At 38.9% G+C, this 11124-nt stretch overlaps 1 protein-coding gene across 2 annotated transcripts; it reads left to right on the top strand.

The window, feature by feature from the left end:
- The first annotated feature begins 1653 nt into the window (after positions 1–1653).
- Positions 1654–10849, top strand: LOC107770458 (nuclear matrix constituent protein 1). 2 transcript variants are annotated; one of them, XM_016589770.2, is made up of 9 exons: positions 1654–1730; positions 1856–2045; positions 3049–3258; positions 6149–6402; positions 6549–6819; positions 6892–6975; positions 7454–9492; positions 9754–9922; positions 10249–10849. In XM_016589770.2, the coding sequence occupies exons 2-9, from the start codon at positions 1866–1868 to the stop codon at positions 10486–10488; spliced, it is 3447 nt and encodes a 1148-aa protein (XP_016445256.2). In that variant the 5' UTR covers positions 1654–1730; positions 1856–1865; the 3' UTR covers positions 10489–10849. The 2 variants fall into 2 exon arrangements, with proteins under 2 accessions (XP_016445256.2, XP_075090856.1); XM_075234755.1 differs by lacking the exons at positions 1654–1730; positions 1856–2045; positions 3049–3258 and adding an exon at positions 3442–5502.
- The last annotated feature ends 275 nt before the right edge of the window (positions 10850–11124 follow it).

The following is an 11124-nucleotide window of genomic DNA, read 5'->3' as shown; positions in this document are numbered from 1 at the left end:
TGTATAGCGCGGTAAGGAAAGGCGTTATATATATATATCGCCTTTTAAAAGGGCGCTATACCTTAACGGGCAAACGACCGTTAAGGTATAGTGCCCTTTAAAAGGGCGTTATAAATATTCTGGTCACTATATTTTTTTTTTACACATTTTGATTCTTTGAGTAAAAAAGAATCACATTTTGATTCCGGACTCGAAATTAGTGTTATTAAAAAAGGTCAAAAAGTAAACTGGGGATCGGGGAGCAGAATAAGTGACATCATTCAATAAACATGAAAAGACAAAAGATATTTCTCGAACGAGCAGTTCATAACTTTATATGGTAAGCCGGTGCAATTTTAGTCACTCTTCTACAATGCAGATGATCTTTTTTTTAATGATCAAGGTGGTTATGTAAGTCCCTAAAATTTTAAACGTGCAATGTGACAGTAACATTATAGCCACACAACACCAAATGGTTTTCAGCTACAATTGTATAAAGCGAGTAAAACAAGTGTGTCAATAATCAATATAGACACAAAAACTAACGCTTCTTTCTTTCTCTAATTGTCACACTGCCTATTATTTATTTTTCTTTTCTTTCCTCATTCCCCAATAAGATTTCATGTACAAAATGAGATTGTTCATTTTTTAAAGATTTTTCCCTTGATTCCTACGACGTTAAGAATCCAAAGTATTCCGCGAGAGCCTGTAATATCTTATTCGCTTGGCTCAAGGCTAAGCAAGTTAGCTGTTAGCATCATCAGGAAATTAATCATCCCAAGGAGACGCATTAAAGAATCTGCCGTAATTTACTAAGCAAGATAATTAATTTTATAAATTGTTGTCAGGAATATGCTTTTATATTCTGAGCAGATAAAATTGAATATACTAGCAGTTAGCTGCAAAAATATGCTCCATTGTTGACTGATTTCCACCCCCCTACTTTTTGTTAATTATTGGGTCATTTTGTTCCCGAATATAATAATATATTAATTGTTACACATAAATTGACTACTTTAAAAATATTTTCTGTCATTGAATACTCTTATCCAGGTATTGGCGATACACCAATTTTTAATCCACATCTATATTCGTAAAATGATACATAAGTTTTCACATAAGTTTAGAGTTTAATATTGAACTAACTGAGGCAGTGTTTTGTGTTGGCACTAATTATTAATAATGTAATTAAATATATACTAATACTATTAGTTACGAGAATCTTACGCAAGAATTATTTTTTAATGCAGCTAAGGCCTATGAGCGAAGAGAAAGAGTCAACTATTTGGATTTTGAGTCGTCAACAATTTCCAAAATTTGACCATAAATGGATAAATGCCTGGACACCGTGGCATTCCAAAGCAGCATATTCGCCCTTAGACGCCAAATTCTTCTTCAATTGTCAAAAAACCCCTGGATCTCTCTCTATTTACTCCTTCACCCCCCCTAAGCCAACTCCTCACAGTGCTCTTAACTACCATTTGAGGGTAATACCGTCACTACACAAAACGTAAAACACATTTTCGAGCCAATAAGGGCATGAAATTCCAGAAAAACCCCCATTGACCATAATAAATACCGGAGCACCAAGGTTAAAATTGTAAACGAACGTAGCTAAATCACTGTCGGGCCTGGTACGGTACATATATATATTGAAAAAACAAAAATTAGGAGGTAAATTGTGAAAAAGCGAGGGGGCCGGAGGAGCCCGTTGTAAATTGGGAATTCTCCGGCGAGGGTTACAAATTCCGGTATCAAATTGACGGTTATAATCAATTGTTAAAGCCACTACGCTTTTTTAATCATCCTTGTTGCAACGTAAGTTATAAATCTGCGATCTGTAAATTATTGAGTTCTGGGGTGGTCTTTTTTGTAGAATCTTCTAGATGTCTACACCGCCGAGGAAATTTTGGACCGGCTGGTCGCTGTCACCGAGGAGCGAACCGGCTGACAAGGGCAAAGGCGTTGCCTTTATGGGTACTGCTCAGAAAAGTTTGACGAGCCAAGATTATGGAAACATGGATCAGGAAGCACTAATTGGAGAGGTCTCCAAGCTTGAAAATGAGGTTAGCCAACTTAACCCCTCGTGTATTCCATAGCCTTTTTAATGAACTGTGAATTTGGCTGTAAAAAGGATATTTGGAAATTCTGCGACTTTCGTCCTGCTACTGGGATTCAGTACATTAGTATTAGTAGAGCTGAAAGGTTCACTGTAGAGCATCAGATCATCATATGGGAAGACTATAATCATCCATCATAATTGCATAGTGATGTCTCTCGCTGAATATGAGTGGTTTATGGGCAACATTATTATAAAACTAGCAAGTTTGCAGCTTTAGAGCTGGATGAAGAGGGTATATCTTCTTGGGTTTCAATGCCTGGTGCTATGTAATTGTTTCCCTTGGATAGAGAGACTGCTTCACTTTGATAACAGAGAGATTGTTTCACTTGTATGTACACGTTACAAAATGGTACAATATTAATTGCCATGTATGTATGCAGATCAAAACCAACCTAACAATTATTCCATCTAATGCTTTGTGGCCATCATCTGGTTGAGACTTGAGAATGTTGTTTAAGCGGTCAATTTTACTTTTAGTGGGAAGAGGATAGCAAAACAAATTCCAAAGAGTCAGTTTGATAGAAATTATACAACAATATAGAAGCTGTGACAATGTAAACTGTGTTTGCTTTAATCCAAATTCTGAGTGCAGAAACTTTTTGCGTAGGTTTAGTTTAAAAAAATATAGATCAATTTTCTGAACCCGGAAGCATTTTTTCTATTGATTGCTACCCTAACTTGCCTGCTCCCCTCAGCCTGCATAACCTGCCAAAATGAGAATAAATTAGAAGCTGTGGTTGGGGCCATAGACAAAACATAAAAAGTGCAAATGCTCACAACAGTATGCCAAAGCCACTTGTAGGGTAGAAGGAAGACTTATTGTATCTTCTTTTTTGGATGTTTACGTTAGATTTTCTTAATATATCAGCTGCACAGTATACCTACTGAGAATGTTCAATTACGTCTACAAAGTTGTTCACTGCAATACTACTGTATTTCTTCTGCAGCTTTTTTCCTACCAATACAGTATGGGCCTTCTACTGATCGAAAAGAAGGATTGGTCTTCTAAATTTGAAGAAATTAAGCAAGCCTTAGAAGAAGCAAATGGTGCTTATAGAAGAGAACAAGCAGCTCATTCAATTGCTATATCTGAAGTGGAGAAACGGGAAGAGAATTTAAGGAAGGCACTGGGTGTCGAGAAGCAATGTGTGCTAGAGGTACAAGTTCTACTTCTTTATTATTACTCAAAAAAGTTCCACTTCTTTATTAAGCATCCATAGGTTTTTACATTCATTGTTTTTTGAAGAAGTCAGCCACGTAAACTTGGTTCTTACTGTGTTTGTTGCTCTGGGGTATTTCATCAGGTGTGCCTGAAATCCTAAGAACTTAGTACCAGATTGACTCTCAACTTCCAAATTGTAAAAATTAAATTTGGGAGGGGAAATTCATAAAAGATGATGGAGAAATTGATAGATTCTCAACAAATGACATTCATAAAAGGAAGGCAAATATTGGATGCCATACTAATAGCCAATGAAGAAATAGACTCAAGACAAAAACAGAAGAAGCCTGGTATCCTCTGCAAGCTAGATATTGAGAAAGCATTTGACCATGTGAATTGGAATTTCTTACTAAACATGCTACAACAAATGGGATTTGGAGTGCAATGGATTAAATGGATGAAAATCTGTATATCTACTGTCAAATTCTCAGTCATTATTAATGGTTCTCCAGAAGGATTCTTTCCTACTCAGAGAGGTCTCAGGCAGGGTGATCCCTTGTCACCTTTTCTTTTCATAATAACCATGGAAGGTTTGAACAACATGATCAAAAAAGCCAAACACAATGGGTGGATTAAAGGCTTTGAGGTAGCCATGAATGGACATAACAACCAGGAGATTACACATCTTTAATATGCTGATGACACCTTGATCTTCTGTGATGCAGAAGCGGAACAACTAAGTTTTGAGGTTTATAGTGGTTTTTTTAAGGAATTTCTGGGCTACACATTAATTGGAGAAAGAATCGTCTCTTCCCGATCAATGAAGTAACAAACGTGGAGGATTTGCACTGATCCTGGGCGGAGAAGTGGGGACTCTCCCTACCACTTATCTGGGTATGCTACTGGTGGCAAAGTCAAAATCTACTGCAATATGGAACAATGTACTGGAGAAATGTGAGAAAAAGCTGTCAAGATGGAAATGTCAATATTTGTCAATTGAAGGAAGGCTCACTCTGATTAACTCGGTATTAGACTCACTGTCAACCTATATGATGTCCCTTTTTCCCATTCCTGTGGGAGTCATTCAAAGGCTGGATATCATAAGAAGGAATTTTTTGTGGCAAGGCAAAAAGGAAAAAAAGTCCTATCACCTGGTCAAGTGGAAAAAGGTAACTCTCAGCAAAGCGCAAGGTGTATTGGGAATTAGAAACTTGAAGAATCACAACAAAACCCTTAAACTAAATTGGCTATGGAGGTACTCTCAAGTCCCTCAAAGTTTATGGAGCAAGGTAATCAAAGCCAAATATGAAGTAGAAGACAACTGGATGACTAAACCAGTTAGCACACTCCTATGGAGTTAGTCTTTGGAGATCCATAAGGGTATTATGGCCAGCTCTAAAAAATCAAGTCTCTATTAAAGTGCTAAATGGTAGCAGGACATCATTCTGGAATGACAATTGGCTGGGAAACGGAGCTCTGAAGGATCTATGCTCTGACATATATGCTCTAGCTCATCACCAACAGAGATCTATAGCTGAAATGTGGTCACCTCAAGGTTGGGAACTAATACTCAGAAGAGACTTGAATGATTGGGAGATAAATAGAATGATTGAGTTCTACAAACAACTGGACAACTTCACAGGAATTCAGAATGAAGATACACATTGAGATGGCAGGGACATAGCAATGGAAAATTCAGTGTCAATGCAGCCTACAAAACGATAAACCAACCAATACCTCAAGTCACCAACTGGCTCTGAAAACATATATGGAAGACCAAGATACCATATAAGGTTGCATGTTTCTCATGACTACTAGCAAAGGAAGTTGTGCTTACACATGAAAACTTAAACCAAAGGAGGTGGACTCTATGCTCAAGATGTTTTCTTTGTGAAAATGAAGTGGGAACAGTTAGATCACCTATTTTTGCACTGTAGGATAACTGATCAGTTATGGAAGATCTTCATTAATCTCAGAGGCATAGCTTGGACAATGCCTAGAAAGATTACTGAAGCTCTCTATAGTTGGGAAGCAGCTGGAGCTGGGGCAGACAACAAAAACAGATGGAGAATGGTCCCTGCTAGTATTTGGTGGACAATTTGGAAAGAAAGAAACTCTAGATGTTTCGAGAACAACAACAACACATTGCAAGAGATCAAACTTAACTGTATTAAGCTTTTTTGTTTTTGGTGCAACAAGATCTGCCCAGAGGATACTATTTCTATCTTAGACACATTAGGTGCATGTTTTGGTTTCAGTATATATGGTTTCAGTACAACCCATGTACTGTTTTGTGTTTAATACATACAACATGTTACCTTCTCAAAACAAAAAATTTGGGAGGGGAGGTATATTGCCCGTCATGCATTGCATCTCATGTGCTATTTAGTACGCGCTAGTATTTTCGCTATGGACAAAGTAATAGTGATTTAGTGGCATAGATATTAAAAAACAATGATCTATAGCATGCATTATAATTTACATTTTGGGATCCTTGTCAGAAATAATAATAGTAATGATTGTAATTATGAGCTGACATATCTGCATTTTGCTTAGAGCTAACAAGTGTTTATATGGGATGTTATCTCGCAATTTCTTACCTGTTATATCAACTTCTATTTCGACTTCTAGAATGATCATGTGCATTTTAATCCTTGCTGAGACTTTTTTTTACGAGTTGGGATAATCCCTGTAAGTAACAAAATATTTAACACTCCAGATTGAATGCGTGTCAATGGCTTGTAGTGGTAGTGGCTGATTTTCTGATAACTCATGCACTTTGTATGTTGAACTTGCTCAATTCTCCTATTTGAATGTGAAAAACTCTGGACTTCCTTTTAGTAATGCTCTTTGGTGACTAACGTCGTAATTGTTGGTGGATGCAGCTCGAGAAGGAATTGCGTGAGATGCGCTCGGAGTATGCAGAGACTAAATATACAGCTGATTCAAAATTGGCAGAGGCAAATGCATTGGCTGCTAGTGTTGAAGAGAAATCATTGGAGGTAGAAGCAAAGTTGCGTGCAGCGGATGCTAAGCTTGCTGAGGTGAACCAAAAGAGTTCTGTAGTAGAGAGGAAACTTAATGAAGTTGAGGCTCAAGAAAATGTGCTTCGAAGAGAACGGTCATCTTTCAATGCAGAGTATGCTATTGGCTCCCAGTGATTCTTTCTTATCCCATATTTCTCCTCTAATTTGTTCCCATTTAAATTCACAGGCTGAATTGGTAAGAGTATGATGACCGCATTTAATTTTTGCTTGATAGTGACGTTGTTTCTTGTTGTCTCAGGCGTGAAGCTTTTGGGACTTATCTATCCAGACAAAGAGAAGACTTGCAGGAATGGGAAAGAAAACTACAGGCTGGAGAGGAGAGGTTGGCTGATGGCCGAAGATTGCTTAACCAAAGAGAGCAGCGAGCCAATGACACTGATAGAATTTTGATGCAAAAGGAAAATGACCTTGAAGATGACCAGAGGAAAATTGACGCCGCTAACTCAGTTTTGAGGAAGAAAGAAGATGATATGAGCAGCCGGATAGCAAACCTTACTCATAAGGAGAAGGTAAGTTTTCTTTGAGTTCTTCAATTGCCTAGCTGAGGTTATATTTACCATAAAGTTTTCCGCTTGATACAGGAACTCGAGGATGTGAGAAAGAGCCTGGAGATAAAAGAGAGGGAGTTGCTCGATCTACAGGAAAAGTTGAACTTTAAAGAGAGAGTGAGTACCTGGTCTTTTCCCCCCCACCCCCTGGGTTTGTCTAGTGCAGATAAAAAAAGGGCAGCCTGGTGCACTAAGCTCCCGCTATGCGCGGGTCCGGGGAAGGGCCGGACCACAAGGTGTCTAGTGCAGATGATTGAAATTAATGACCTTATTGATGAAAGATGGCCTCTGTTGTCTTGAGTTCATTTTAGTTTGGAAATTACTTATGACCACGAACCCATTAATCCAAGAAATTTCACCAGTCATTATCTTGTTTTTGTTGAAAATTTTCCATTATGAACCCATTCCAATTCTTTGAGTTGCCCTTTAAAGCTTCCTTCTGATTTACGTTTTCTGTGGTTCAGTTTTCTGTTTTCCCTCCCTCTTCTTCCTTCAGAATCTTTTGAGGAAGAGAGTTACTTGAAAAAGAAAAATTATCTAAGTTACTATCAAGCTATGATATTTATCTTAGGCTTGCTCTTCTAATTGTAAACAGGAGGGAATTCAAAATCTAATGGATGAACATCGAAGTATCCTGCATTCTAAGGAAGAAGAGTTTGAATTGGAACTGAGGCAAAGGCGGGCATCACTTGATGAGGAACTAAAAGGTAAGGTGCTTGAACTGGAAACGAAGGAAGCTGAAGTTGATCACATGGAAGAAAAGATTAAGAAACGAGAACAAGCCTTTGAAAAGAAGCTGGAGAAAGTCAAGGAGAAGGAGAAGGATCATGAGTTGAAGTTAAAATCATTGAAGGAAAGGGAGAAGTCTTTGAAAACCGAGGAGAAAATTTTGGAAACTGAAAGGAAACAGATAGTTTCTGAGAAGGAGAATTTGCTAGCTCTGATGGCTGAGCTTGAGAATGTAAGAGCTGACATTGAAAAGCAACAGGTCAAGATCAGTGACGAAACAGAACAACTTAAAGTAACTGAAGATGAGAGGATGGAACATGCTCGCCTACAATCAGAACTGAAGCAGGAGATAGACAAGTGTAGACTCCTCCAAGAAAATCTATTGAAGGAAGCTGAGGATTTGAAGCAGGAAAAAGAAAGATTTGAGAAAGAATGGGAAGAACTGGATGAGAAAAGATCTGAGATCAAGATAGACTTGCAGGAACTTAATGAACAGAGAAAGAATTTCGAAAAACTGAAACGCACTGAAGAGGAAATGATAAGCAAGGAGAAGCTGGAAACAGAAAATTATGTTCAGAGGGAGTTGGAAGCCCTTAGAGTGGCAAGAGAAACATTTGAAGCTACCATGGATCATGAGAAGTCAATATTAGCAGAACAAACTCGAAGTGAAAAAAGCCAAATGCTTCATGCCTTTGAATGGCAAAAAAGAGAACTTGAAAGTGATATGCTGAGGAAGCAGGAGGAAAAGGAGTCTGCACTGCATGTACGGGAGAAACTCTTTGAGGAAGAGAGGCAGAGGGAGCTCAGCAATATTGAGTATTTAAAGGAAGTCGCCCATAGAGAAATGGAAGAGATGAAATTAGAAAGAGTAAGTCTGGAGAAAGAAAAACAGGAAATTTCTGCTAACAAGGGGCTTCTTGAAGTACAACAGTTAGAGATGAAAAAGGATATTGATGTGCTTGTTGGCTTAAGCAGGAAGTTGAAGGATCAGAGATTAGCTTTTATTGAGGAAAGGGACAAGTTTATTGCTTTTGTCAAGCAGCAGAAAAGCTGCAGCTCATGCGGAGAAGGAATTCGTGTGATTGAGTTTTCTGACCTTCAAGCTCTCGCTGAAGCGGAGAGTTTTGAGGCCCCTCCTCTGCCAAGTGTCGTGCAGGAATATCTACACGATGGTCAAAGAGGATCTTTGGAAAGGACTGGTGATGAGCTGCCCCCTGGTGCTCGTAATACAGGATCAATGGTTTCTGGTGGAACCATGTCCTGGCTTCGGAAGTGCACATCTAAGATTCTCAAATTCTCACCTAGCATAAAGATTGAAAATGCTTCTTCTCATTGTCTGGTTGATGGATCTTCTGCATCAGAGAAGTGTGCAGACATATCACCAAATAAACTGTCAAACGAAGGAAATCACACGGATCTGGCTGTTTCCATGAATGTTCTTGATGATCAGAGGCTTCAACAGGGTGATGGCATTAGAGAGGTGGAAGTTGGCCAAGGCACTGTAGAAGACTCTCATCATGCCAGCGTGAAAATTGGTCAGCTTAGACCTGTGAAGAAAGGGAGTGGTAGAAGTAGTAAAACAGCAAAAGCTACAGATACAAGAACAGTTCTTGAAAAAGTTCCTAAAGAGGGTGAGAATATGCACGCCAATGGAAGTTTGGAGACCTCAGTTAATATGAACGAGGAGAGCCAGAGAAAATCAGGTCTCCTGGGTGGAGCACCAAGAAATTCCAGAAAACGTGGTCACATGCAAACATCACAAGAAATGGCTAGTGAGATCGATGGCAATAATAGTGAAGGACAGTCAGATAGTGTAGCCAACAGTCGCAGGAAGAGGAGACAACAGGTTGCCCCCGGTGTGCAGGCTCATGCTGAAAGAAGATACAATCTCCGCCGACCTAAAAGGTAAGTTGTTTGAGTGCCTTTTTAATTGCTGAACTGGATAGACTAGTTCTACTGCATAGCTAAAATGAGCTGGAATGTAAATAGGACCTTAAAACATTGTGGAACTTGTCTTAAGAATTACATGAAAATTGTTTTTCCCTCCATCCCCCCTAAAAATATATATGTTATCCTAGGACTAGGAGCCACTGCTTTCACATGCTCAAGAGACAATGTTGTTTAGACAATTTGTAGTGGTTGACTTGCGCTTTCTTTTATTCACAGTGCTGCACCAGCAACAGCCAATGGATCTTTGTCAGACCCAATTTCAAAATCTCAGGAAGAGAATTGGAACTCTAACGCTTCCCTGGTGACTCCTCTGGTTGACAACGGTGCAGATGATGGAAAATATAGAAATTTTGCTGCTGGTCATCCCACGGTAGCCGAGAGCCCTGTTAGTACTCTCCGTGCTCTCTCTCATCTGTGATGCACAATTTCTCACAATTGTACACACATTCTCAAACTTCTTGGAATATGTTTCAGAAGTTCTTTATAATTACTCAAGTTGCTTTAGGTGGTATGCGCACATCATATTCTCTTTTATCCCTTGGCACACCTACTTCCACTGGATTTACTACGATTTTATGTTTGAAATCACTATTGTCCCCAAATGCATAGGTGTAGCTGTTAGTAGACTGGTAGTTTCATCCGTGATATATTTGTGATATATGTTTTTTGTAACCAGCAGCTGCTATTAACATTCATTATATTTTTCTCCAGTTGAATGATACAGTAGACAACCAGCAAGGCAGTGCTAACATAGCAACTGAACTGGTAGATGATACAGGTTTGAGTGAAGAGGTAAATGAAACACCAAAACAGCCTTCAGCTTATGATGTGAATGGAGATGGGGATGGGTGTGATGACAGTGATGGTGATGAGGGTGATGAGGAGGAAGAGATTGAACATCCCGGTGAAGTCTCTATAGGGAAGAAGCTTTGGACTTTCATCACGACATAGTGGAAATCTAAATGACTCTGTAGTTTGGTCGCACTTTTGATTATAGCTTTCTTGGCATCTTGACTAGTATTTTGTTTCTTTTGCTACTTGTAGAGTAGTTTAAAGCTTTCACGGTAATGTGCAGTGTTTTGTATCCTTCTCAAAATGTAGTTAGCAAGAAATCTATTTAGGGTTGGAATTTGATTGTTTATATAATGATGGTCCAAGTCGGGGTGCATTCATATTGGTTTAACGATTTTTAGTATCCATATGCTTGAGTCCCTTAGTTAACCATTGCAGCTGTGACACTAGAGTGCGCTTTCCTGTATCTATACCATTGAAATTCAAATACTAAATAAGTGGATAGTTTTTTTCTCTGTTTCATTTGCAATCTCTTTGTTGTTGCATTGTAGTACGCAAGTAGGTGGTACCTTATAGTTCTTTGTTCTCACTTCTTTCCAAATGAGCGGGGGAAGCCTACTGTCAAATATGTACGCCGATTTGCCAATCTGCATCTCTCTCTTCTTTTTTTTCTTTCTGAAATGGCCAACCTGCATCATTTTTATGCAGTGGATTTATGGGGAAAGGATTCTGCATCTAGTGAAGCATCCGAATCACATAATGTCATGGACTGCTTTCCATCATCGACCCATGACC

The sequence above is a fragment of the Nicotiana tabacum genome, chromosome 17, assembly GCF_000715075.1.
Source record: "Nicotiana tabacum cultivar K326 chromosome 17, ASM71507v2, whole genome shotgun sequence".
Classification (NCBI taxonomy): domain Eukaryota; kingdom Viridiplantae; phylum Streptophyta; class Magnoliopsida; order Solanales; family Solanaceae; genus Nicotiana; species Nicotiana tabacum.
The sequence above is the reverse complement of the archived record's forward strand: the minus strand, read 5'-3'. Positions and strand labels throughout refer to the sequence as shown.

Bases quoted from the DNA above. Each gene is read 5' to 3' on its own strand.
- LOC107770458 (XM_016589770.2), top strand. From the start codon at position 1,866: ATGTCTACACCGCCGAGGAAATTTTGGACCGGCTGGTCGCTGTCACCG. The intron at 6,403-6,548 runs GTATGCTATTGG...TTGTTGTCTCAG, and splicing joins CGGTCATCTTTCAATGCAGA to GCGTGAAGCTTTTGGGACTT. The intron at 9,923-10,248 runs GTTAGTACTCTC...ATTTTTCTCCAG, and splicing joins CCACGGTAGCCGAGAGCCCT to TTGAATGATACAGTAGACAA.